Source organism: Psammomys obesus, unplaced genomic scaffold (genome assembly GCF_907164565.1).
Source record: "Psammomys obesus unplaced genomic scaffold, mPsaObe1.curated_primary_1811, whole genome shotgun sequence".
NCBI lineage: Eukaryota > Metazoa > Chordata > Mammalia > Rodentia > Muridae > Psammomys > Psammomys obesus.
In genome coordinates this window covers 5,767,630-5,791,744 of record NW_026596433.1, presented here as the reverse complement: position 1 = coordinate 5,791,744, position 24,115 = coordinate 5,767,630, and the positions used below count along the sequence as shown (strand labels likewise).

Genomic DNA, 24,115 nt, shown 5'->3' with positions numbered 1-24,115 from the left:
CATGATGTGAAATTTCTATTGTTAGTGTGTCTTCATTTAGTATTGCAAATTATTTAATCATTGTATTTTAACATGTTTGTAACATATAGTATTAACTTAATTTTCTGTTCTTCTGATTTGATACAGGTGTTCACCTAGAATAGGCTAGACTCAGACTATGGTACTAAGGATTTTGTATTTTTTGATAATCCTGATGTTTTTCTTCTGAGTTCTGAGATTATAAATGTGTCTCCGAGCTCCACAACGACCAAATATATCTGGGCACAGGGTCTTTTCTGAGACTGACATTCAACCAAGGACCATGTATGGATATAACCTAGAACCTCTGCTCGGATGTGGCCCATGGTAACTCAGTAACCAATTGGTTTCCCATAGTAAGGGGAACAGGGACTATTTCTAACAGGAACTCAGTGGCAGGCTCTTTGACCTCCCCACCTCCCAAGGGAGGAGCAGTCCTGTTAAGCCACAGAGGAGGACTTTGCAGACCTGATAAAACAGGGTCAGATGAATGGGGAGGAGGTCCCCCCCATCAGTGAACTTGGAAAGTGGCAGGGTGGAGATGAGGGAGGGAGGGTGGGACTGGGAGGGAATGAGGGAGCGGGATACAGCTGGGATACAGAGTTAATAAAATGTAACTAATAAGAAAAAAATAAAAATTAAAAAAAATAAAATTAAATAGAATATTCTCATTAAATGAATGAATGAGTGAATAAATAGATAGATAGATAGATAGATAAATAGACAAATAAATATATAGATAGATAAATAAATAAATAAATAAATAAATAAATAAATAAATAAATAAATAAATAAATAAATGTGTCTCTGAGCCTGAGCCTGGCTTATGAGGTGCTGGGGATATACAGATTTTAACTTTAAATTATTTTGTACGTTGAAAACTAAGACTGTCATTCTGTTTCAACTAAAATTAAATTACAGTGGACTTGCCAACCCATGAATTCTTCTCAAATTGAGTAAAGTGACATTTTTGACAGGGTTATGAGACCAAAAAATATCATAAGTAGTGTTAAGCATGTGAGATGCTAGAGATGTAAAGATATTAATTGCCTGCTAGACAAGAACTCTATCAATGTGGCTTCACACAGACCACCATATTTCATTTTCTTGCTTTCTTTAAAAAAACACATAATCATGACCTTATAGAGAAGAAAGGCTTTATCACCATTGGAGACATTGAGAAGTTAAATTTGTGGTCATTTGGTGGTAAACATTGTTTTAGAGATAAGATGTTAAAATATGATTGCAGCAATACAATGATAGCTTACACAATTTTTTATTTTTTATTATTTTTTTAAATTTTTTATTAATTACACTTTATTCATTTTGTATCCCCCCATAAGTCCCTCCCTCCTCCCCTCCCAATCCCATCCTCCCTCCCCTTTCTGCATGCACACAATTTTTATTTTAAAATTAATAAATACAACTTTATAAATGGATATATTTAATGTATATTACCCTAGATATAAATTATTTTTTGATTGAGGATAATATAACTTTTTGAACTTACTCTGTTCTACTAGAAAATCTCACTTTGGGAGTCCTAGTAAGATGTGTAAATTTACTATTTTTGATTAATGAATTATTAACTCTAACCATGTTCTATATTACATTTGGTATTCTATTAATTATTTTACAGAGACTACATAACAATGAGCTTAATATGTTCCTTTGCTTATGATTTTCAGAAAGATGAAACAGATTATCAAGCATGTAGTCAGAATACAGTCACATAGATCAAAAGTAAAACAGAAGCAGGGGTCCTTAGTTATGATTAAAGAAAGCAAAGGAGGCAGTTACCTAGAAGTCCTGGTTGAAACTTACCTGCTTTACGAAGTTCTAAGTTCTTTTTTAATTTTATTTTTTATATTAATTACAGTTTATTCATTTTGTATCCCAGCTGTAGCCCACTCCCTCATTCCCTCCCAATCCCACCCTGCCTCTCTCATCTAGACTCATTCCCACCTCCAAGTCCAAGGACCTCCTCCCCTTCCATCTGAACCTAACCTGTCAGGTCTCATCAGAACTGGCTGCACAGAACTGTCTTCCTCTGTGGCCTGGCAAGGCAGCTCCCTGCCGGGGGGTGGGGGTGGGGGGGTGAACAGAAAGCCAGCCACTGAGTTCATGATAAAATTGCAGTTGGGATTGATCATAATCTCCTTTAATGATGTGGTCTCTAGAGACTGGCCACACACAAGAAAAAGACTTATCATCAACATAATCTGAGCAAGACAAAATGGACTAGATGTGTAAAGAGGAAAGGGATGAAGGAGGCAGAAAAGATGGAGGAGGAGTTGGAGAAAGGTAGATAAGGGCCTGAATAAGTACAAAGTACACTGTATAAAATTCTCAATCAATAAAAAAAATGGGGGGATACAAAATGAATAAAGTGTAATTAATAAAAAATTAAAAAAATATTAGATGTAAAAAAATCACTGAAAAGCTTTACTTAATGATTATTGTCATACAGTTAGAGTTTACTGATAAAATACTCCATGTTTATCACTGCTTGTCAATTTCTAGCCTTATAACTTCGTCAAGGCTTTCATTTTACTCTATTGTCATATGCAGAGAATTCATAGGATGGCAAGTCTACCTACCCTAGGTTCAAATTTACTTTTGTTTTATTCAATATTCATTATTAATACAATAGCTATTATATTGTTCATTTATAATAAATAAGTTTTAATTCCAAACCAAATAAAACATGTCTATGAAATAAATTAGGTAATTTTTGAATTGTTAAACTAAATGGTATTTGCAATCTTAGGATATGAAATTGATCCAAATAATTAACTGAATCAATTTATATCAAGAAAATACAAAATTAAGCCAAATAGCTAAATAAAACTTCCAATATTACTAAAACCAAAAAATTTGAAATTTTACTGTTATATAGAAATTGACAATCTTTTCAATATACAATTATATTTAATAAAGTATTTTTTCAATATAATAAGTAATTTTCATTCAGAAATAGTTAGCTTACTATATCTCATTTCTTAAGTAAACGTTCATTTGTGCTTATTTATATTCTCAAACATAATTAAAGCATATTCTCAAAAGTTATGTTTTATACATTTTGAATTTAAATAAATTAACATATATTTAGAATTTTTCAGTCTTTTATATTTTATTAATAAGTGCTTAATCAAACATTCATTCATATTTAATTTTTTTTCTTTCTTAGGAGGTTTAAAGTCTCCCACCAAATTCATGGCCTGTTAATGATTTTCCCTAAATACAGACAACTAAGCCTAAAGAAAAAATTTACGTTGCCTCATATTCTTTTCTTCAGTAGTTGCATATATACATATATATGTATATATAAATATATATGATAATGATAGAATGTTATAATTCAGGCATTGTCAATCCAAACCCCTAATATATTCACGGATATCTCACTTGTTTCTTAAGCTACCTGGTTGTAATGTTTAGGAATTGCTTGGGAATATCTAGAATAAGGGCCTGGTTCTATTAACACTGGTGTTATTATTGATAAGGAACTGCTTTACCAAAGTGTCAATATAGTTTTTTTCAACCTTAAAACATGCAATCATTGGAATGAATAGGTAAAAAATTACAGCAAATTATTGATCACCGTGAATCACACTGCACCCCTATAACTAGAAACCACAATTGTTGTTGATTATTAAAGTTTAATACAACCACTCTGGAAATCTATCTGGCGCTTTCTAAGACAATTAGGAATAGTGCTTCCTCAAGACCCAGCTATACCACTGCTAGGTTATATACCCAAAGTTTGCTCAAGTACACAAAAGGGATATTTGCTCAACCATGTTTATAGCAGCATTATTTGTAATAGCCAGAACCTGGAAACAACCCAGATGTCCATCAACGGAGGAATGGGTACAGAAATTGTGGTATTTTTACACAATGGAATACTATTTAGCAATCAAAAAGGAGGAAATCATGAAATTTGCAGGCAAATGGTGGGATCTAGAAAAGATCATCCTGAGTGAAATATCCCAGAAGGAGAAAGACAAACACGGTATATACTCACTTATACAGACCTATAAGATATGATAAACATAATGAAATCTATACACCTAAAAAAATAATCAAGAGAGCAGACATGGGGTAAGATTATCAATCCTCTTTTAGAAAGACAGATTTGATGCGCATTGAACATATGACAGGAGTCTACTGAGCGCATTTGAAAGACTTTAATTAGCAGTGTCTTCAAAGCAAAGACTCATGACCAAACCTTTGGCAGAGTACAGGGAATCATAAGAAAGAAGGGGAGTTAGTCTGATGAGGAAAGGATAGGAGCTCCACAAGGACCAAATATATCTGGGCACAGGGTCTTTTCTGAGACTGACATGCAACCAAGGACCATGTATGAATGTAACCTAGAACCTCTGCTCAGATGTAGCCTGTGGTAGCTCAGTAACCAATTGGTTTCCCATAGTGAGGGGAACAAGGACTGTTTCTAACACAAACTCAATGACTGGCTCTTTGGCCTCCCCACCCCCCAAGGGAGGAGCAGTCCTGTTAGGCCACAGAGGAGAGCTTTGCAGCCAGTCCTGAAGATACCTGATAAAACAGGATCAGATGAATGTGGAGGAGGTTCCCCCTATTAGTGGACTTGGCAAAGGGCCGGGTGGAGATGAGGGAGGGAGGGAGGGACTGGGAGGGAATGAGGGATCGGAACATGGCTGGGATACAGAGTTAAAATGTAACTGATAAGAAAAAAAATAAAATTAAAAAAAAAACAATTAATGAAAAGAGAGGACATGAATTTGAAAAAGAAAAACATTTCTATGTGGGAGGTTTTGGAAGGAGAAAGGGCAAAGGGGAAATTATGTAATTATAGTAAAATGTCCAAAAATAATAAAAAAAATATTTAAATAAAAAAACACACAAAAAAGTTTAATAATGATTTATCTTTTAGTTAAGCAGCTGTGATTCCTTAAGCCAGCTATATATCCAAATCATCACAGAGAAACTAGTAGTTATTTAATTAACCGAGAGCACAATCCTGGACAATAGTTACTCCATCCTAGACCTCCAAGCCCGCATAGTTTACTCCCATTCAGATTTAAATCCCTACTGTCAATACAATGTTTGATGTGTCCTAAATACTTCCAAGTAGCTTCTATGCTGAAGCACATAATATTTATCCCCACAAAGATCTCTACATATCTTGAAAGTTAATTTGATGCACCAAGACCTTTAAACTTGAGTGGTGTAGAAAATGTAAATAATAATATGGAAAGGAAAGCCTGGAGTGCAGAGTTAATGAAGGCGTCTAGGAGAAGCCTGAGGGTGAAGCAGCAGTCTGAGTTTTAAGTAGAGAGCACCATGAAGAAAAGAAAAGAAAAGACCATCTCAGTCCAGAAAGAAAAGGGAATGCATTGAGGTTACAATATGATTGATGAAGGCAAACATGATTGAGTGCTATGGAGAAGTAGATCTTGCCAGGAAAGTAATATTAAATTGAGAAGGGCTACAGATGTCACTTCAGTTGTTGGATTTGACTTTTCAAGTGTCATGACCTCAGTACTACTAGAGTGAGTCACCGGATTTGCCCTCTCATAATAATTGTCTATTAAACGGTATCATTAGTAAGGTTTAATTTTAAAGCAATGAATAAGAAATAGTGAGAATTGTTACTAAAGATTATCTAATCAAATAATTGTGTGTCTGCACAAAAGAGTTGACTCAAACAGAGTGAGTGATTCAAATCTCATTCATTCCAATAAAAGGCCAATCTTTAAGACTGTAGTTCAGCCGTTTTCTTAAGACATACTCTAGACTCTAGAATATTATATCTGATTTTAGAGTGGTTTCATATGTCCATGGCACTCAAACACACAATATTCACTGTAACTAAGTTCTGAGGAATGACTATTTGGGCTTAGTTTGGGGGACAGAGAGATGGCTATAGAGAGGTGTAACCATGTCAGTGTATGCTCATTCATGTGTCACTCAGTCATATGACTGAACCTAAGTGTCAATGGTGAACATCAATGTTCCATTAAGTGTGGCTGCTGGATAGTGACATGTCACATCCATCACCAATCACTACTGTATAGCTCCACTAGAAGGGACTCATGTTTTTTGTTGTTGTTTTGTTTTCCCCTGTTTTTGTTGTTTCTTTCCATAGGTCAATACATTCTTTTTTAAAATTTTTATTTATATATTTATTTATTACAATGTATTCACTTTACATCCCAGCTGCAGCCCTCTCCCTCATCTCCTCCCATTCCTACCCACCCTCCCTCTTCTTCCCCTGTGCCCTTTCCCTAGTCACCTGATAGGGAGGACCTCCTCCCCTTCTATCTGATGCTAGCTTATCAGGTCTCATCAAGGCTGGCTGCATCATCTTCCTCTGTGGCCTGACAAGGCTGCATCCCCCAGGTGTGGGTAATCTGAGAGCCTGTCACTGAGTTCATGTCAGGGATAATGCCTGTTCCCATTATTAGGGAACCCACTTGGACACTGAGAAGGGTCATATTCATATGTGTGATTTTTTTTTAGGAATACTTTTTAATTTTTTTCTTTATTATTATTATTTATTACAATTTATTCACTTTGTATCCCTGCTGTAGCCCCCTCCCTCATCTCCTCCCAGTTCCTCCTTCCCTCCCACTTTTCCCTCTATGCCCCTCCCCGAGTCTACTGATAGGGGTGGTCTTCCTCCCCGGCCCTCTGACCCTAGCCTAATAGGTGTCATCAGAACTGTCTAGATCCTCTTTCTCTGGGGCAAAGTAAGGCCACCTCTCCAGGACGAGGTGATCAAAAAGCAGGCAACCAAGTTCATACCAATGACTGACCCTGCTCTCCTTACTAGGGAACCCACGTGGAGACTGAGCTGAAAGTTGGCTATGAATCTGAACGTCTGCTTCGGTACCTTTGGGAATTCTAATGGAAACTACAGCTACCCCTCAAGGTTCTGTGGGCCCGAGTTGGCCAGGAGACACCCAAGTGACACTACAATGGCTGTTATTAAAATCATTTCAATGTGTATACTGCGTCTTGGTAAGCCATACTTGGGAGTGGCCCGTCTTTCTAGTAATCATTAATCATCCCATTACATCACTAACTCACTGGGTCGGATCACTACATTACTCTTAAGGGATTACTCTCTCCCCATCTCTCTCTCAAAAAAATGTTATTAATCAAAAAGGTTGATTCTGGGTATGTACAAATTAAAGCCGTTCTTTGAAATTCTAACATCCCAAATGTATTTATGAGAGTCCATGAATGATTTGTAAAAAAAAAAAAAAAAAACAACAAAATGCTGTTTTTAGTTTAATTAGAATAAAGTATATTTTTAACTACCAGTGTAACTATCACATAATCGAACATTTCCCAGATATTTATCTCAGACTTTAGGTTCCCAACCACTGTAATCGACTCCTGTAATCCTACAGGATGATAAGAAAGAAAAAGAGAGACATGCAAAGATAGATGCTTTTATGTGAAGATCATGTCTTACAGATATACTCTAGGGAACCTGTATGAATTTATATTGAACTTAGTCTTTTAGGCTTATTTATTTATTGCATTTGTTTATTTTATGCATGTGAATGTTTTTCTTGCATGTACATTTACACAATGCATGTATGTGTGTTGTCTGAGTATGACAGAAGGGACACAGAAACCATGGAATGAAGTTACAGACTGCTAAGTAGGAGCTGGGAACTTTACCATCGTCCTCTGCAAGAGCAGCAAGTGATTCTAACTGCTGAGCCATTCTCTCCATGCACAACATCCTTTGTTCTTTTTAAGATAGCTGTGATTATTAGTTTATGGAGTCTGAGGAGAAAGATATGGACATTTTGGGAACATAAAATGTGAAAAAAATATATTGTGAGCCTACAAATGAGCATTTTAGCTTTCAAATTTTACCCTAAACCTGTTTTGTTTCTATTACACACAGTTTTCAAAATTCAATAATAATTTTGTGGTATTTAGAATTAACATATGAGAAATGTGGGTAGTTAATGCATATCTTACAGGGTTGCAATCAAGCAGTTAATGCAATGAGAATATAATAAATATTGTGTACATTTCCTCTATTTATGAACAATCCTAACACATCCAGATTCTGGGGCTTCAAAACTAAGTTCAACTCCTAATAGAAATATTCATTCTGATTATTAATGGTTCTTAGAATTGTAGCATGGATGATTGAAAGCTCAATGATGTGTTTAGTTATTTCTGTGAAAATAGATATCTGTAGATTAAGATGGCCCCAACTTTCCTCTGTTTAGTCATGAATTTACATAAAAATTTGAAAAGCATGATTCAAATAGAATAAATAATACTTTGTGCTTATATTAAATACTGTATTCTCATGTCTTCAAATGAACATCCAAAAGCAAACATTTGTAAGCAAACCTCCCCCTGAGTACCTCTAAGTAATTAATCAAATCAGGAAATGATAAGACAGCAGATAGCACTGAGTAGCCAGTGCTCCTCTGCTTCCATTGTTGACTCAGTCTTTGTGTCTTTCAGTGGTTGATATTTGGGATGTTGAGCCTGGAGCAGGACCTTGGGAATGAATAATGCACAGATGTTTTACTAACGCCTTGCTCCTTCCCTTTCGAAGAACATATGCACTGGGAAGTGTCCCTTGCTTCATCTCAAATTAAACATAGCCCTATAAGCAGATCCTTTTCAGTATAAGGCAGAATGTTATCAGAATAACCCTGTCTTATTGATTACTTAAAGAAAAACTCACCAAATATTCTGCTTCTACTTGTGCATCTTAAAAAACTGGACATTTTAGTGCCATCTCCATAATTGCACCATTAATCCTTTCAGTTTTCCCCTTATTTAGATGATATCAACTATGTTCTACACTCCCCAGTGAATTAATTGTGTCCAACACTAGTTTTCTCTGGATAAATCTTAAATTTACTGAATTGTTCTTTACCTATTGTTGAATTTTGTTGTTCTATTCCTTATGGCTTTGCAGGGACTTAAAGCCAAGATTCTCTGGGTTCAGTCCATCAGCTCTACATCCAAGGCATTATTTTTGGTACATTGCTTTTTTTTTTTTTTTTTTTTTTTTACTATGAACGACACTTTATTCAGTCATTGTCTTTACAACTGAAACTCTGGGAATTCAAAATTAACATCCTTGCCTGTGAGCTTCTTATACACACCAGAGAAGGTTTCAACCTTGTGCTCCACGTTGTTCTGCTGTGCTTTGTCTAAATGAACCTTTATGAGCCGGCTGCCATCCAGTTTTCACACGGATTCTCTTACCCACAATTTCACTTGGGAAGACCAAGTCTTCAAGGATGGCGTCGTGCACTGCTGTCAGGGTGCGGCTTCTGGGGCGCTTCTGCTTATTTTTCGTGCGGCTTTTCCGAGTTGGCTTGGGCAAAATCCTCCTCTGAGCAATGAAGACCACATGCTTCCCGCTGAACTTCTTCTCCAACTCCCGAAGTAGCCAGACTTGGATTTTCTGGAAAGATTTCAGCTGAGGAACTGGTACAAAAATTATGATAGCTTTCCGACCACTACCAACTTCAATTTCCTTGGCCGCAGTGATGTTGAGTTCCCGGAGCTGCGCCTTGAGATCCGAGTTCATCTCCAGCTCGAGCAGCGCCTGAGAGATGCCAGACTCGAACTCGTCCAGCTTCTCGCCATTCAGCTTCACTATCTTGGCGCTCGAGCTGAACATGGCTTCGTCCTTTCGGAGTGCCAGCTTAGAAAGAGCAGTACATTGCATTTTTGAGTCCAGCCTTTCATTGTTCATGCTTTTTAAAAATTGTTTGTAATAGTTCATGTTTTCTTAAGAACTTCTTTTTTTTAAATTTACTTTAATTTTATTAATTACATTTTATTCACTTTGCATTTCCTCATAAGCCCCTCCTTCTTTCCCTCCCAGTCCCACTCTCTCTTCCCCTTCTTCACCCTTACCAATCCCCACGTCCACTGATAGGGACTTCCTTCTGATCTTAGTCTATCACATCACATCAGGAGTGGCTGCATTGTCATCTTCTGTGGCCTGGTAAGGCTGCTCTCCCCTCAGGAGGAGGTGATCAAAGAGCAGAACAATCAGATTATGTCAGAGGCAGTCCCTCTTCCCATTACTATGAAACCCACTTGGACAATAAACTGCCATGGGCTACATCTGTGCAGGGGTTCTAGATTATCTCCGTGCCTGGTACTTGGTTAGAGTATGAGTCTCTGGGAAGACCCCTGTGTTCAAATTTTCTGGTTCTGTTGCTCTCTTCGTGGGGTTCCTGACCTCTCCAGATCTTACTATTTCCCACTTCTTACATAAGATTCCATGCACTCTGCCCAACAGTTGGCGATAAGTCTCAGTGTCTGCTTTGATAGTCTTCAGGGCAGAGCCTTTCAGAGGCCCTCTGTGGCAGGTTCCTAGCTTGTTTCCTGTTTTCTTCTTCTGATGTCCATACTCTTTGCCTTTCAGGATGGAGATTGAGCATTTTAGTCAGGGTCCTCTCTCTTGATTAGTTTCTCTAGATGTACAGATTTTAGTAAGTTTATCATATTTTATATGTCTGTATGAGTGATTATATACCATGTGTGTTTTTCTGCTTCTGGGACAGCTCACTCAGGATGATCCTTTCCAGGTCCCACCATTTACCTGCAAATTTCATGATTTCCTTATTTTTCATTGCAGAGTAATACTCCATTGTGTAGATGTACCACAATTTCTGCATCCATTCTTGAGTTGAGGGGCATCTGGGCTGTTTCGAGCTTCTGGCTATTACAAATAAAGCTGCTACAAACATGGTTGAGCAAATGTCTTTATTGTGTACCTGAACCTCTTTTGGAAATATGCCTAGGAGTGGTATGGCTAGATCTTGAGGAAGCGCTATTCCTAGTTGTCTGAGAAAGCACCAGATTGATTTCCAGAGTGGTTGAACAAGTTTACATTCCCACCAGCAGTGAAGGAGGGTTTCCATTTCTCCACAACCTCTCCAGCATGTGTTGTCACTTGAGTTTTTCATCTTGGACATTTTGATGGGTGTAAGGTGAAATCTCAGGGTAGTTTTGATTTGTATTTCCCTAATGGCTAATGACGTTGAACATTTCTTTAAGTGTTTCTACTTTCAGCAAAGTGGCCAGATACAAAATTAACTAAAAAAAAAAAAAAATCAGTAGCCTTCCTGTATACAAAAGACAAAAGGGCTGAGAGAGAAATTAGGGAAACAACACCATTCACAATAGCCACAAATGACATAAAGTACCTTGGTGTAACCCTAACCAAGCAAGTCAAAAACTTGTATAAAAAAAAATTTCAAGTCACTGAAGAAAGAATTAGAAGAAGATATCAAAAATGGAAAGATCTCCCATGCTCATGGCTTGGCAGGATTAACATAGTAAAAATGGCCATCTTACCAAAAGCAATCTACAGATTCAATGCAATTTCCATCAAATTACCAACACAATTCTTTACAGACCTGAAAAGAAAAATTCTTACCTTCATATGGAATAACAAGAAACCCAGAATTGCTACAACAATCCTCTACAATAAAAGATCTTCTGGAGGTATCTCCATCCCTGATCTTAAACTATACTATAGAGCAACAATAATAAAAACTGCATGGTACTAGCATAGAAACAGAATAGTGGATCAATGGAACCGAACAGGAGACCCAGAAATAAACCCACACACTTATGGACACCTGATTTTTGACAAAGATGCCAAAACCATACAATGGAAAAAAGATAGCATCTTCAACAAAATGGTGCTGGTCTAACTGGATGTCTACATGTAGAAAAATGCTAATAGACCCACACTTATCACTCTGCACAAAACTAAAGTCCAAGTGGATCAAAGACCTCAACATAAAACAAGACATTAAATCGGTTAAAAGAAAAAGTGGGGAAGACCCTAGAATTCATTGGTACAGGAAACAACTTCCTGAACAGAACACCAAAAGCACAGGCTCTAAGAGCAACAATCAATAAATGGGACCTCATGAAACGGAAATGCTTCTGTAAAGCAAAGGACACCGTCATCAAAACAAAACAGCTGCCTACAGATTGGGAAAGAATCTTCACCAACCCTTTATCTGATAGAGGGCTAATATCCAGTATATATAAAGAACTAAAGAAGCTGAAAAGCAACAAACCAAGTAATCCACTTAAAAAATGGGGAACAGAGCTAAACAGAGAACTCTCTGTAGAGGAATATCTTAAGAACTTCTTAAGTAATTTTCATATACTGGAATGCGATTCAACATTTTTCTTGAATTAAGAACTAAGAAAGAAAGAAGCTACTATATTTGAAAAGATTATCAGACTCAATTTAAAACAAAGACATCTAGTTGTATACCCATAATTATGTGTACGGATGTTAGATAATGACAATGTATCAGAAGCTGTATGATAGTTTCTATATAGTTACTTATTTTCATATCTAAAATTATTAGTAAAACATGAGTTGTTTATACAGCTATGGATTTGCAATAGATTCCATATACAATGAATTCCATACCCACAGTTCACTCATGGCTCACAGACACTGCAATGTTTCCCAAAATATATATGATGTAGAGACAAAAAGTATGTAACATGCAATGGAATGCTACTGTCAGAAAAGTACGTCTCAAGTCTGATTCTAATATAATTCAAAATTTTCTATGAAGTATAAGCAATTACTAATTGATATTAACAAAAATATAAGCATAGTGATAAATGAAACAGAAAGAAATTCCATGAATATAAACACAGATGTAGTTAACTGATGTTAATAAAGGGGCAAAGATGATTCAAATGGAACATGATAATACAGCCAATGTGATAGAATAACTAGATATCTACATAAAGAAGTAAAGAAGAAAATTGATACTATCAATGTACAAAATGGACATTTATCTTTTAAATGCAATTTGAGACAATTAGGGTGACACAGCCATGGACTAAGCATGTACTTTAACATTTTTCACAATCATTAATTCAAATTGGTATGTAGCTATAAGGATAAACAACAAAACTGTAGAACTCCTATTAGAAGCATACAATAGAGAATCTAGAAAATTCCAGGTTTGGTAATAATGTTTTAGATACAACTTCAAACAAAATGTAACCCAATATATTAAAATGTTAAACATTTAAAATGATAAATGTCAGGTCTTTCTAAAATACTGTGACTAGATTGAAAAAGAAGCCATACAGTAGAACAAAATCTTTATAAAAATGTCTAATAAAGAAACAGTTTTCAAAAAGTACATAAATAACTTATAAAATTCAACAATAAGTAAGCAAGCAAGTCATTAAAAATTAGAACAGAAAAGAGCACACCCTTCAGGTCCCTGCATTCAGGAGGTAGTGACAGGTAGTTCTCTGAGTTCAAAGCCACCTGGGATGCAGGGAAATTTCCAGGATAGTCAGGGCTACACAGAGAAACTGTCTCAAAAAAAAAAGTAGGCAAAAATAGAGACAACTAAACAGAGGGAAATTACAGATAATAAAATTCCACAAAAGATGCTCAAAACTGTGTGATTACATAATTTCAAATTAAACATGATTGAGATAATTCTCTGCATTGATTAGCATGGCTGAATGCAAAGCCTTGGCAATGAGAAATATTTATAAGAAAGTAAAGCAATAGGAATCCCAGCAGCACATTGCTGTGGGTATTTAAAAACACATAGAGTGGGCAGCCTTGTCTTGTCCCTGATTTCAGTGGGAATGATTTAAGTTTCTCTCCATTGAGTTTGATGTTGGCTATAGGCTTGCTGTATATTTCCTTTACTATGTTTAGGTATGTGCCTTGTATCCCTGATCTCTCCAAGACTTTAAACATGAATGGGTGTGTGACTTTGTCAAATGCTTTTTTGGTGTCTAAGGAGATGATCATGTGGTTTTTCTCCTTCAGTTTGTTTTTGTGGTGGATTACATTGATGGATTTCCGTATGTGGAACCACCCTTGCATGCCTGGGATGAAGCCTACTTGGTCATGGTGGATGATATCTTTGATGTGTTCTTGGATTTGGTTTGCAAGTATTTTATTGAGTATTTTTGTAACAATGTTCATTAGAGAGATAGGTCTGAAGTTCTCTTTATTTATTGGGTCTTTTTGTGCTTTAGGTATCAAGGTGACTGTGGCTTCATAGAATGAGTTTGGTAATGTTCTTTCTGTTTCTATTTTGTGGAATAGTTTGGAGAGAATTGGCGTTAGCACTTCTTTGAAGGTCTGGTCGAATTCTGCACTGAATCCATCTGGCCCAGGACTTTTTTTGGAAGGGAGACTGCTGATAACAGCTTCTATTTCTTGGGGGGAAATAGGACTATTCAATCTTTCTACCTGATCTTGGCTTAATTTTGGTAAATAGAATCTATGAAGAAAATTGTCCATTTCTTTTAGATTTTCGAATTTTGTGGTATATAGGCTTTTGTAGTACGACCTAATGATTGTTTGAATTTCCTCAGTGTCTGTAGTTATGTCCCCCTTTACATTTCTGATTTTGTTGATTTGGATAGTTTCTCTCTGCCTTTTAGTTAGTTTGGCTAAGGCTTTGTCTATCTTGTTGATTTTTTTTTCAAAGAACCAGCTTTTGATTTCATTGATTCTTTGAATAGTTTTGTTTCTATAACAACTATCAATCAATAGTTGATTGATTTCAGCCCTGAGTTTGATTATTTCCAGCCGTCTGCTCCTCTTGGGTGCATTTGCTTGTGTTTTCTCTAAGGCTTTCAGTTGGGCCATTAAGTCGCTGTATGAGATGGCACAAATTTTTTCGGCATTTCTAGACAAGGTGTAATGACTTTTGGCCTTTGCTAATGAGTTCCTCTTCTGGACTTCAGATATGACACATGGGACCACTTTAGTCAAGTGAAAAGGCGGTGTGATGGGCATCTCGTTACAGGATCCACTGCTCGCTCAAACGACCAGGGGTGCATGAGGACTGTCTTGGCTCTGGTTTCACAGAGTTTCCAGCCTTTGTCCATTTGTCTCAGAACTGTCCCCAAGAAGATGAGTATTGAAACACCTTGCCAGTTTCCAAGACTCAGCAGGCTCCATTTAAAGAGAATACAGTATGTGTACTAATGGAGAAATGCTTAGTTTGGACATATGGGAAGCCATCCAACTACCCCCAGGGTTTTTAAGTCTAGTTGCCTTCAGGAAACTTAGAGAAATGAAATGACCTTTTCTCTGACAAATGGTTTGCTTCTACTTTTTAAACTCCCATCTCTCCAACCTGCTCTGGATTGCCTAACTTGATCACCTTTGTCCCTAAAAGTGGGTAGGAGGTTGTATATTTTGGTCTTAAGCATAAGCAACATCGGGAAATGTTAAATGTAGCAAAGCTATTCCTTTTCAGCAGAGTATTTTGTGGGGCTAGCAGGGAAAATATGACAAGATACCATGCCTTAAAGAAAAGACTTAGATACAAAGTGAATAAGCTGTAATTAATAAAAAAGGAAATAAATTTAAACAAAGAAAAAGAAAAAAACATCTAGAGATTGTTCCTCAAAGACCATGTGGCAACTTCTCACAACTGTCATTGTATCTTTATTGTGTTTCCTGATATCTTCTTAAATGGCATAAAATTCATATAAGCATAAAATTGGTATGTGATTATTGTGATAGCTTTGTTAATTAATTACAAGACCTAGGATATTCCTGAGTGAGAAAAATGGAAAAAGTAATTTGCATATCACACAATGAATCATATTCATCATTAAAAACAAATTACCTATTAACCCCCCAAATCAGTATATAAAGGAAACTTAATCTATATTTCTAAAGGGGAAAAAAAAAGAGACATTATTAAAGTTTCTATGCTCCACTGTGCCCCTTTCCAAGTCCACTGATGGGGGGAACCTCCTCCCCATTCATCCGATCCTGTTTTATCAGGTATCTTCAGGACTTGGGAGGGAATGAGGGAGCGGGACACGGCTGGAATACAGAGTTAATAAAATGTAACTGATAAGAAAAAAATAAAATAAAATAAAAATTAAAATAAAGTCTCTATGCTGAACATTTACACACACACATATATAGATATATACATGTTCTCAAAGAGACAAAAGTATAGAAACCATGAGAAAATAACTGCTTTCCTGGAGTTGGGGGGAAGAGTAGAAGGGCTCACTTTTTGATTACAGGAGACGTTTGGAGCAGTTGACCTATCTGTCTGACTGTGTTGAGAGTGATCTTTATACATATGTTAAAATCCAGAACACACAATGTGTGATCTCTAGTGTGAGATCTGAAACTTAGTTAATAACTGTGAATTATTATTGGCTCTTTGATTATAAAAATGTGTAGCAGCAGTACAATATTCTAAATTAAGGAAAATTAACTGATGTTGGGATTTGTAATGAGTTTGGTTTTAATTGTGAGACTGGGGAATAAAACATAAATCCTCACACATGCTTAAAACCCTAGCACCTCATCCAATCTTTCCATTACCCAAACTGCCCCCAAATAAAAATCATTGTGTTTTGAAATAGTAAAATATATATTTTGAAGCTATGGTGGGTATTGATGATGAACAAAATGTAACTCCATTCCTACAACTTTAAGGTTTATCAACAAGGCAATCCAAGGATCACATTTGTAGAGCTTACATACACCGATATTGTCAGAGTACCTTCCATTAGATGGCTAGCGATGGATATTGCTTACTTTAAGACTCATTGGGCCACAAATAAAAAGCACAACTTAATGATAAAATGAAATGAATGGATGTTGTGCACTGAAAGAAACGAAGGCAAGAGATGGACATTATATTAAGTATTCAAACAAAGACATATGTATTTTGTGTGCATTCAGTTGTGATATTTTTTGAGTGAAATCCAATTGCTCACCTCCTATAATCTGGTACACCTCCAAATCTACTCAGGAGCCACACAGAAAAGAGTTGATTCTCTCCTCTAATTTTCAAGTGGTGCTTTCTGTCACTAAGCTCTTTAGGAAAATCTATCACAAGGATGTAAAACAACTATCTTGATCAGTTTGCTTAGACAAATGAAATTGCAGTTATCTTCCCATCACTTAAGGTAGATTAAATTCAGTCACTCTACTTTATTATGGCTTTAATTCTCACAAATCATTAATTAAATGATTAAGTTAATCAATAGACCCAAAGAAAACAGCACTGTTCCCTTGGAGTCATTCTGGAAAAATAATTCTCTTCAAGCTGAAAAATAAGAAAACAGCTTCCAATTCACATAATTCAGCTAGCTCCTACTTAAGCTGAAAGCCATGTGAGACAGTTACATTTTTTTTTCATTTCAAAGCCCAAGGTAAACTTGGTTGTCACTAGAAATAAACATAATATATAATTGCCTCTCAACTATTGTCAAGAGCAATATGGAAAGCCTGACAAGGGTTTTCTATGGGGCTTTAATGAACTTTCTCTTCTTAAGTCACCCTTACTGGTGATTTTTTTTCCTTTTTAAAATTTTTATTAATTACAGTTTATTCACTGTGTATCCCCCCTGTACCTTCCTCCCTTCTACCCTCCCAGTTCTACCCTCCCGCTTCATCATCCATGTCCCCCTCCCAGTCCACTGCTAAGGGAGGTGCTCCTCCCTTTCTCTCTGATCCTCTTCTATCAGGTCTCATCAGGAATGTTGCACTGTCTTCTTCTGTGGACTGGCAAGGCTGCTTCTGCCTCAGGGAAGGTGATCAAAGAACAGGCCAAACCACCAAATAGAAGACCCAGAAATAAACCCACACACCTATGAATACTTGATTTTTGACAAAGAAGCCAAAACCATTCAATGGAAAAAAGACAGCATCTTCAACAAATGGTGATGGTCTAACTGGATGTCTACATGCAGAAAAATGAAAGTAGATCCATATTCATCACCCTGCACAAAACTAAAGTCCAAGTGGATCAAAGACCTCAACATAAAACCAGATACTCTAAATCGGTTAGAAGAAAAAGTGGGGAGGAGCCTAGAACTCATTGGCACAGGAGACAACTTCCTGAACAGAACATCAACAGAACAGGCTCTAAGAGCAACAATCAATAAATGGGATCTCATGTAACTGAAATGCTTCTGTAAAGCAAAGGACACCATCATCAAAACAAAACGCCTGCCTACAGATTGGGAAAGAATATTCACCAACCCTCTATGTGACAGAGGGCTAATATCCAGTATATATAAAGAGCTAAAGAATCTGAAAAGCAACAAACCAAGTAATCCAATTAAAAAATGGGGAACAGAGCTAAACAGAGAATTCTCGATACAGGAATATCAAATGGCAGAGAAACACTTAAAGAAATGCTCAACCTCATTAGCCATTAGGGAAATGCAAATCAAAATGACCCTGTGGTTTCACCTTACACCCATCAGAATGGCCAAGATGAAAAACTCAAGTAACAACACATGCTGGAGAGGATGTGGAGAAAGCAAAACCCTCCTTCATTGTTGGTGGGAATGTAAACTGGTACAACCACTTTGGAAGTCAATCTGGCGCTTTCTCGGAAAATGAGAAATAGTGCTTCCTCAAGACCCAGCTATACTACTGATAGGTATATAGCCAAAATTTGCTCAAGTACACAACAAGGACATTTGCTCAACCATGTTTGTAGCAGCTTTATTTGTAATAACGAGAACCTGGAAACAACCCAGATGTCCATCAATGGAGGAATGGATACAGAAATTGTGGTATTTTTACACAATGGAATACTACTCAGCAATCAAAAAAGAGAAAATCATGAAATTTGCAGGCAAATGGTGGGATCTAGAAAAGATCATTCTGAGTGAAGTATCCCAGAAGGAGAAAGACAAACATGATATATACTCACTTATATAGACCTGCAAGATATGATAAACATAATGAAATCTATAAACCTAAAGAAGACAAACAAGAAAGCAGACATGGGGTAAGATGATCAATCCTCAATGAGAAAGACAAATGGGATGTGCATTGGACGTATGTCAGGAGTCTACTGCAGAAGGCATCTGAAAGACTCTACCTAGCAGTGTTTCAAAGCAGATACTAAACTCATAAACAAACCTTCGGCAGAGTGCAGGGAATTATATGAAAGAAGGGGAGTTAGTATGACGTGGAAAGGATAGGAGCTCCACAAGGATCAAATATATCTGGGCACAGGGGTCTTTTCCCAGACTGACACTCCACCAAGGACTATGTATGGATATAACCTAGAACCTCTGCTCAGATGTAGCCCGTGTTAGTTCAGTAACCAATTGGTTTCCCATAGTAAGGGGAACAGGAACTATTTCTGACAGGATCTCAAGGGCAGGCTCTTTGACCTCCCCAACCCCCAAGAGAGGAGCAGTCCTGCTAGGCCACAGAGGAGGACTTTGCAGCCAGTCCTGAAGATACCTGATAAAACAGGATTAGATGAAAGGGGAGGAAAATCCTCCCCAATCAGTGGACTTGGAAAGGGGCAAGGAGGAGATGAGGGAGGGAATAATGGAGCGGGTTACAGCTGGGATATAGAGTTAATAAAATGTAACTAATAATAAAAAAGTAAAATTTAATTTAAAAAAGAACAGAAAAAAAGAACAATAAAATACTTTGAATCCCTTAAAAAATAAAAAACAACAAAAAAACAAACAAACAAACAAAAAAAAAAAACAAAAAACCAAAAACAGGCCAATCAGTTCCTGTCAGAGACAGTCCCTGTCACCATTACTATGGAGGCCACTTGGGTACTCAGCTGCCATTGGCTACCTCAGTGCATGGGCTTCCAGGCCATCTCCATGAGGGGTCCTTGGCTGGAATATCAGTTTCAGAAAAGACCCCTGTGCCCAGACTGTTTGGATCTGTTGCTGTCCTTGTGGAGTTCCTGACTGTTGCTTATTTTTAAAGCAATTGATCTTAACTTTCTAGTGGGATGATAACCTTTCACTGATACTGTTGAAATAAGGAATAATAAAGAATGAGAAAAATTCCAATCTGAAACCAAGAAACAGGTTAAATTTGTATTCAATGCAAAGCATGTGATAGAAAGGAAAGCTAAAACCTGAACTTAGTTTTAAAAATTAAATAGTATACATGGCTTTGGGAGAGAGTGATAAACAATAAATAAATAAAAATGCTCTTAATTTCACATTCAAGTTTGTCTCTGACAAACTTTTATGAATTATTTACAGCAGACACATTCTGGGCCTCTATTAAAAGGACAATACATCCAACAAACATTTTAACATAAGCAGACAAGACAAATATTTTTCTGTATTTCATTGTTTAAGTGTCACAAATACTAATTTTCTGTATTGTTGACTCTAACCTATAAATAACCCCTCACATGTTTTAAAGTATACAGTAGGCAATTACTTATATTTACTTATTACTTTACTTATTATTACTGTATATTTTTACTGTATCAATATACATTGCTATTTAGAATTTATGTGTGTGTGGGGGGGTGAAAAGTGGCATTCCTTAATACTTCTGTGCTAGCAAGAACTACTTTCATAAGATTTTTGCTTCTATTTTTTGGTGTACATGGCTTAAAGTAGATTAAAACTGAAGCTCAATGACCATAAAACAGAAAACAACCTCTCATTGAAATGACTCACTACCTAGTGTCTCTTTTATCAGAGTACTTAAAAAACACACACAAAATTCCTGTGTAGTAAAGTATTTCATCTACTCTCACAGGGGTAAAAGCACAGCTAGTGATGTCACTTTTTATATTTTTATTTTGTCCTTCACTAAACCTCATCATTTTCTGATGCTGCAAATTGTTTTATCTTTTTCAGTGCAGAGAAGCAAGGCAGCACAGGAAACTTAGTTTAGAAAAAGTCCTGGCTGTAGTAACAATCATTGGAGTTTCACCCCTCAGGAGGCAAAGGCAATAGAACAGAATGTTCCAGACTACATAGTGAGACTTTATCTCAAAACAAAACAGAAGAAAGAAATCATAACAAACAGAACAAAACCAAAATAAAGCAAAGCAGACACAGAAGTTGAAAGATAAAAATTAAGAAATATTGGTAGTAAAAGTGGAATTGAAAATAATTTCAATAATAGAAGACTTAAACATAAGGGACCCTGTGCGATGAAATCATGGGAACATAAACTTAATGATCTGGCTGAGAAAACAAAGCCTAAATTTTATTTCACATGCTTTAAAATGAGTTAAGTCCACAGTTATAAATGCAGAAAACAGCACACTATAGTCTTTTCACATTTGTGGCATCAACAACGCAAAGGTAAGAAAGAGAAAATATCCTCGGGTTTTGTTGCAGTTTTTAAGTGTTTATATATATCATCCCTGTTTATGTCTTTGATACTAGAGTAGCCATTAGAAGACTTTAATTTGTTTGATGAGAATCAATAATATTACTAACCTGTGGAATCTTTTATAATTTAATTGATATAGATAAATTAGGGAATGATTCTAGTTCATGTGATTAAACTCTTATTTTAAAAATATTTATGTTTTTTATATTAATTACAGTTTATTCACTTTTTATCTCAGATATAGCCTTCTCCCTCATTCCCTCCCAATCCCATCCTCCCTCCTCATCTTCTCCCAATTCTGTCTTCAAATCCACTGATAAGAGAGGACCTCCGTCCATTCCATCTGATCCTAGTTTATCAGGTCTCATCAGAACTGGCTGCATTGTCCTTCTCTGTGGTCTGACAAGCCTGCTCCCCCCTCAGAGGGAGGTGATCAAAGAGCTAGCCCCTGAGTTCATGTCAAAGACAGTCCCTGTTCCCCTTACTAGGGAACCTTCCTCTTGGATACTGAGCTGCCATGGGCTACATCTGTGTGGGGTTCTAGGTTATATCCACGAATAGTACCTGGTTGGAGTATGAGTCTCACAAAAGATCCTTGTGCTCAGATATTTTGGGTCTGTTGTTCTCCTTGTGGAGCACCTGTCTTCTCCAGGTCTTACTACCTTCTTCTTCTTCTTTCATAGGATTCCCTGCACTTTGTCCAATATTTATATTTATGCTTTTTATCAGACCAAAAATATAGACAACCATAACATTTAGTTATTAGTACCTGTATGAATGAATGCATTTTTCCTATTGTATTGGTACTATAGTACATATTAACAAGATGTAGTTTTGTTAATATGCACAAATGTAGTCCATGGCAGTGTAGTGTCCAAGTGGGTTACATAGTAATGGGAAGAGGTGCTGCCTCTGACATAATCTGATAGGCCTGTTCTTTGATCACCTTCCCCTGAGGGGGGAGCAGCCTTACCAGGCCACAGAAGATGACAATGCAGCCACTCCTGATGTGATGTGATAGACTAAGATCAGAAGGAAGGAGAGGGGGACCTCCCCTATCAGTGGACTTGGGGAGGGGAATACGTGAAGAAGGGGGAGGGACGGTAGGAGTGGGAGGGGAGGAGAGAAGGGCTTATAGGGGGATACAAAGTGAATAAACTGTAATTAATAAAAAAAATCAAGAACCAAGTGTACCAACATAATTCCGGTATAATTCTATAAAACTGAGTGTAAAATTCTCAAAATAAAATTTGGGTGTCTTTTAGTATAGTGGCATCATCAGTCCAGAGGTAATCCTTGAAATCTCATGACTTCCAGCTTTTATTTTATTATACCATATTTTACTGTTAATATAATGGAATATACGTATATATTTAAATACATGTGTATTGAGGGCAGAATACACAGACACATATGACAATTTCATTATGAGGAGAAACACATTTTGAAAGATTCAATAGCTTAGATTTATTAGCTTGCATAAAAACATGACTCCTAAGGATGTTGTCAGATGACAGCCATTCTAAACAAAGATCAAGGTGATCCAGAGATGGCTCAGTGGTTCAGAGTTTTACTGTTCTTTTAGAAGACCTGAATTTTGTTCACAGCACCTAAGTTCAGAAGCACACAATTTCTTGTAACTTCAGCTATAAGGACCCAATACCCAGGCTCCACAGGCACTGGCTTTCATGTGCAAGAAACAATAACGTGCGCGCGCGCGCGCGCGCACACACACACACACACACACACACACACACACACACACACACTTAATGGCAAATTTATTGTTCAGGGTTGTCAATCTTGTTTGCCCCACAGAGGTGGAAAGTAAGTCCCTTTTTGTTAAAAATACTAAGTCCCTCAGACACACTGTTCTGGCGCTCCTGAGCGTGATTTATATGCCTTCACCCTGAAAACTAGCTTTTATGGTGGTGGTATACACATCTTTGCAATAACCAACAGTTCTCTAAGTTGACTTAAGATAGGGAATTTTGCATAGTTATAGACACCTAGCCAACTACTTGCAGATAGTCAACTCACAACTTTGAAGAAGAAGCTTACAAACAGCTATTTATTAAGCCAACGTAATACCTGACTATACTCTAAATATTAGTCCTTATGCCTATAGATTGGTGTAATCCTCACCTATCATCAAGAAAAATTCTCTTTGCAACATACCTGATTATTTTATAAATCACAGCCAATGAAAACACAGAGTTAATGGAGCCTTGTTCTACATCAGTAGTATAATCCCTGCTCCTAAATCTCAAGGAAGAGTGAGGAAGATGTGGACAGACTTCAAGAGCCAGAGGTCAGGGATTTGCTGTGAGAATGTTTCTCCTAGTAATGACACAATGTGCACACATAAAATCTAATCCTCCAGAAATAAGCAAAAATTTATAAAATCAATTAGCCTAATGAAATGAAAGCATGGTCAGAAAGCATGGTCAGCACCAAAATTTGTAGAAATGAAGTGATACAAAACTCTGCTCTGCTATATATTTCTGCTATCTTTGTTTTCTCAAAGCCAGTAGGAGAGGAACTTCTAAGAGGACATGGCTATTTCCAATACAAATTTTTGGGTTGCTAGGAAATAAAAATGTTCCATGTTGAGGATTTCCAAATTGGCTTTGTTTAAACATCAATCATGTGCTGTGAATTTTCATGCTAACAGAAGCTTACAAGGCTAGAAAAGATGCAAAGAAGATGTGTTTTAGGGACCCTGCCAGTATTGTTGTTAGATTTTTAAAAAGTGAACACAGTGTAGACTTTACTTTGTATTTATAAATACGGAAAAAATTATTTTTGCACCTATATTTAAAGAAGGTCTTGACACTTTAAGGCTGTGTATTGTCAAAATAACAATGATGAAGAGAATATTAACAAAAGAATATTAATTGATGTAAATTTAAAATAATGCATTTTCTGTTTTTCAGAATTTTTTAATTAAAT

At 36.6% G+C, this 24,115-nt stretch overlaps 2 protein-coding genes across 2 annotated transcripts in view; both read right to left on the bottom strand.

The window, feature by feature from the left end:
* The window catches only part of Galntl6 (polypeptide N-acetylgalactosaminyltransferase like 6), a 1,222,499-nt gene that overhangs the window by 1,148,618 nt on the left and 49,766 nt on the right, over positions 1 to 24,115 (bottom strand). The gene's annotated exons all lie outside the window — the stretch shown is intronic.
* LOC129669580 (40S ribosomal protein S7-like) lies at positions 9,055 to 9,714 on the bottom strand. Its single transcript, XM_055597864.1, is given in 2 exon segments — positions 9,055 to 9,246; positions 9,248 to 9,714. Coding segments are annotated over 2 exon segments (585 nt in total). The 5' UTR covers positions 9,686 to 9,714; the 3' UTR covers positions 9,055 to 9,099.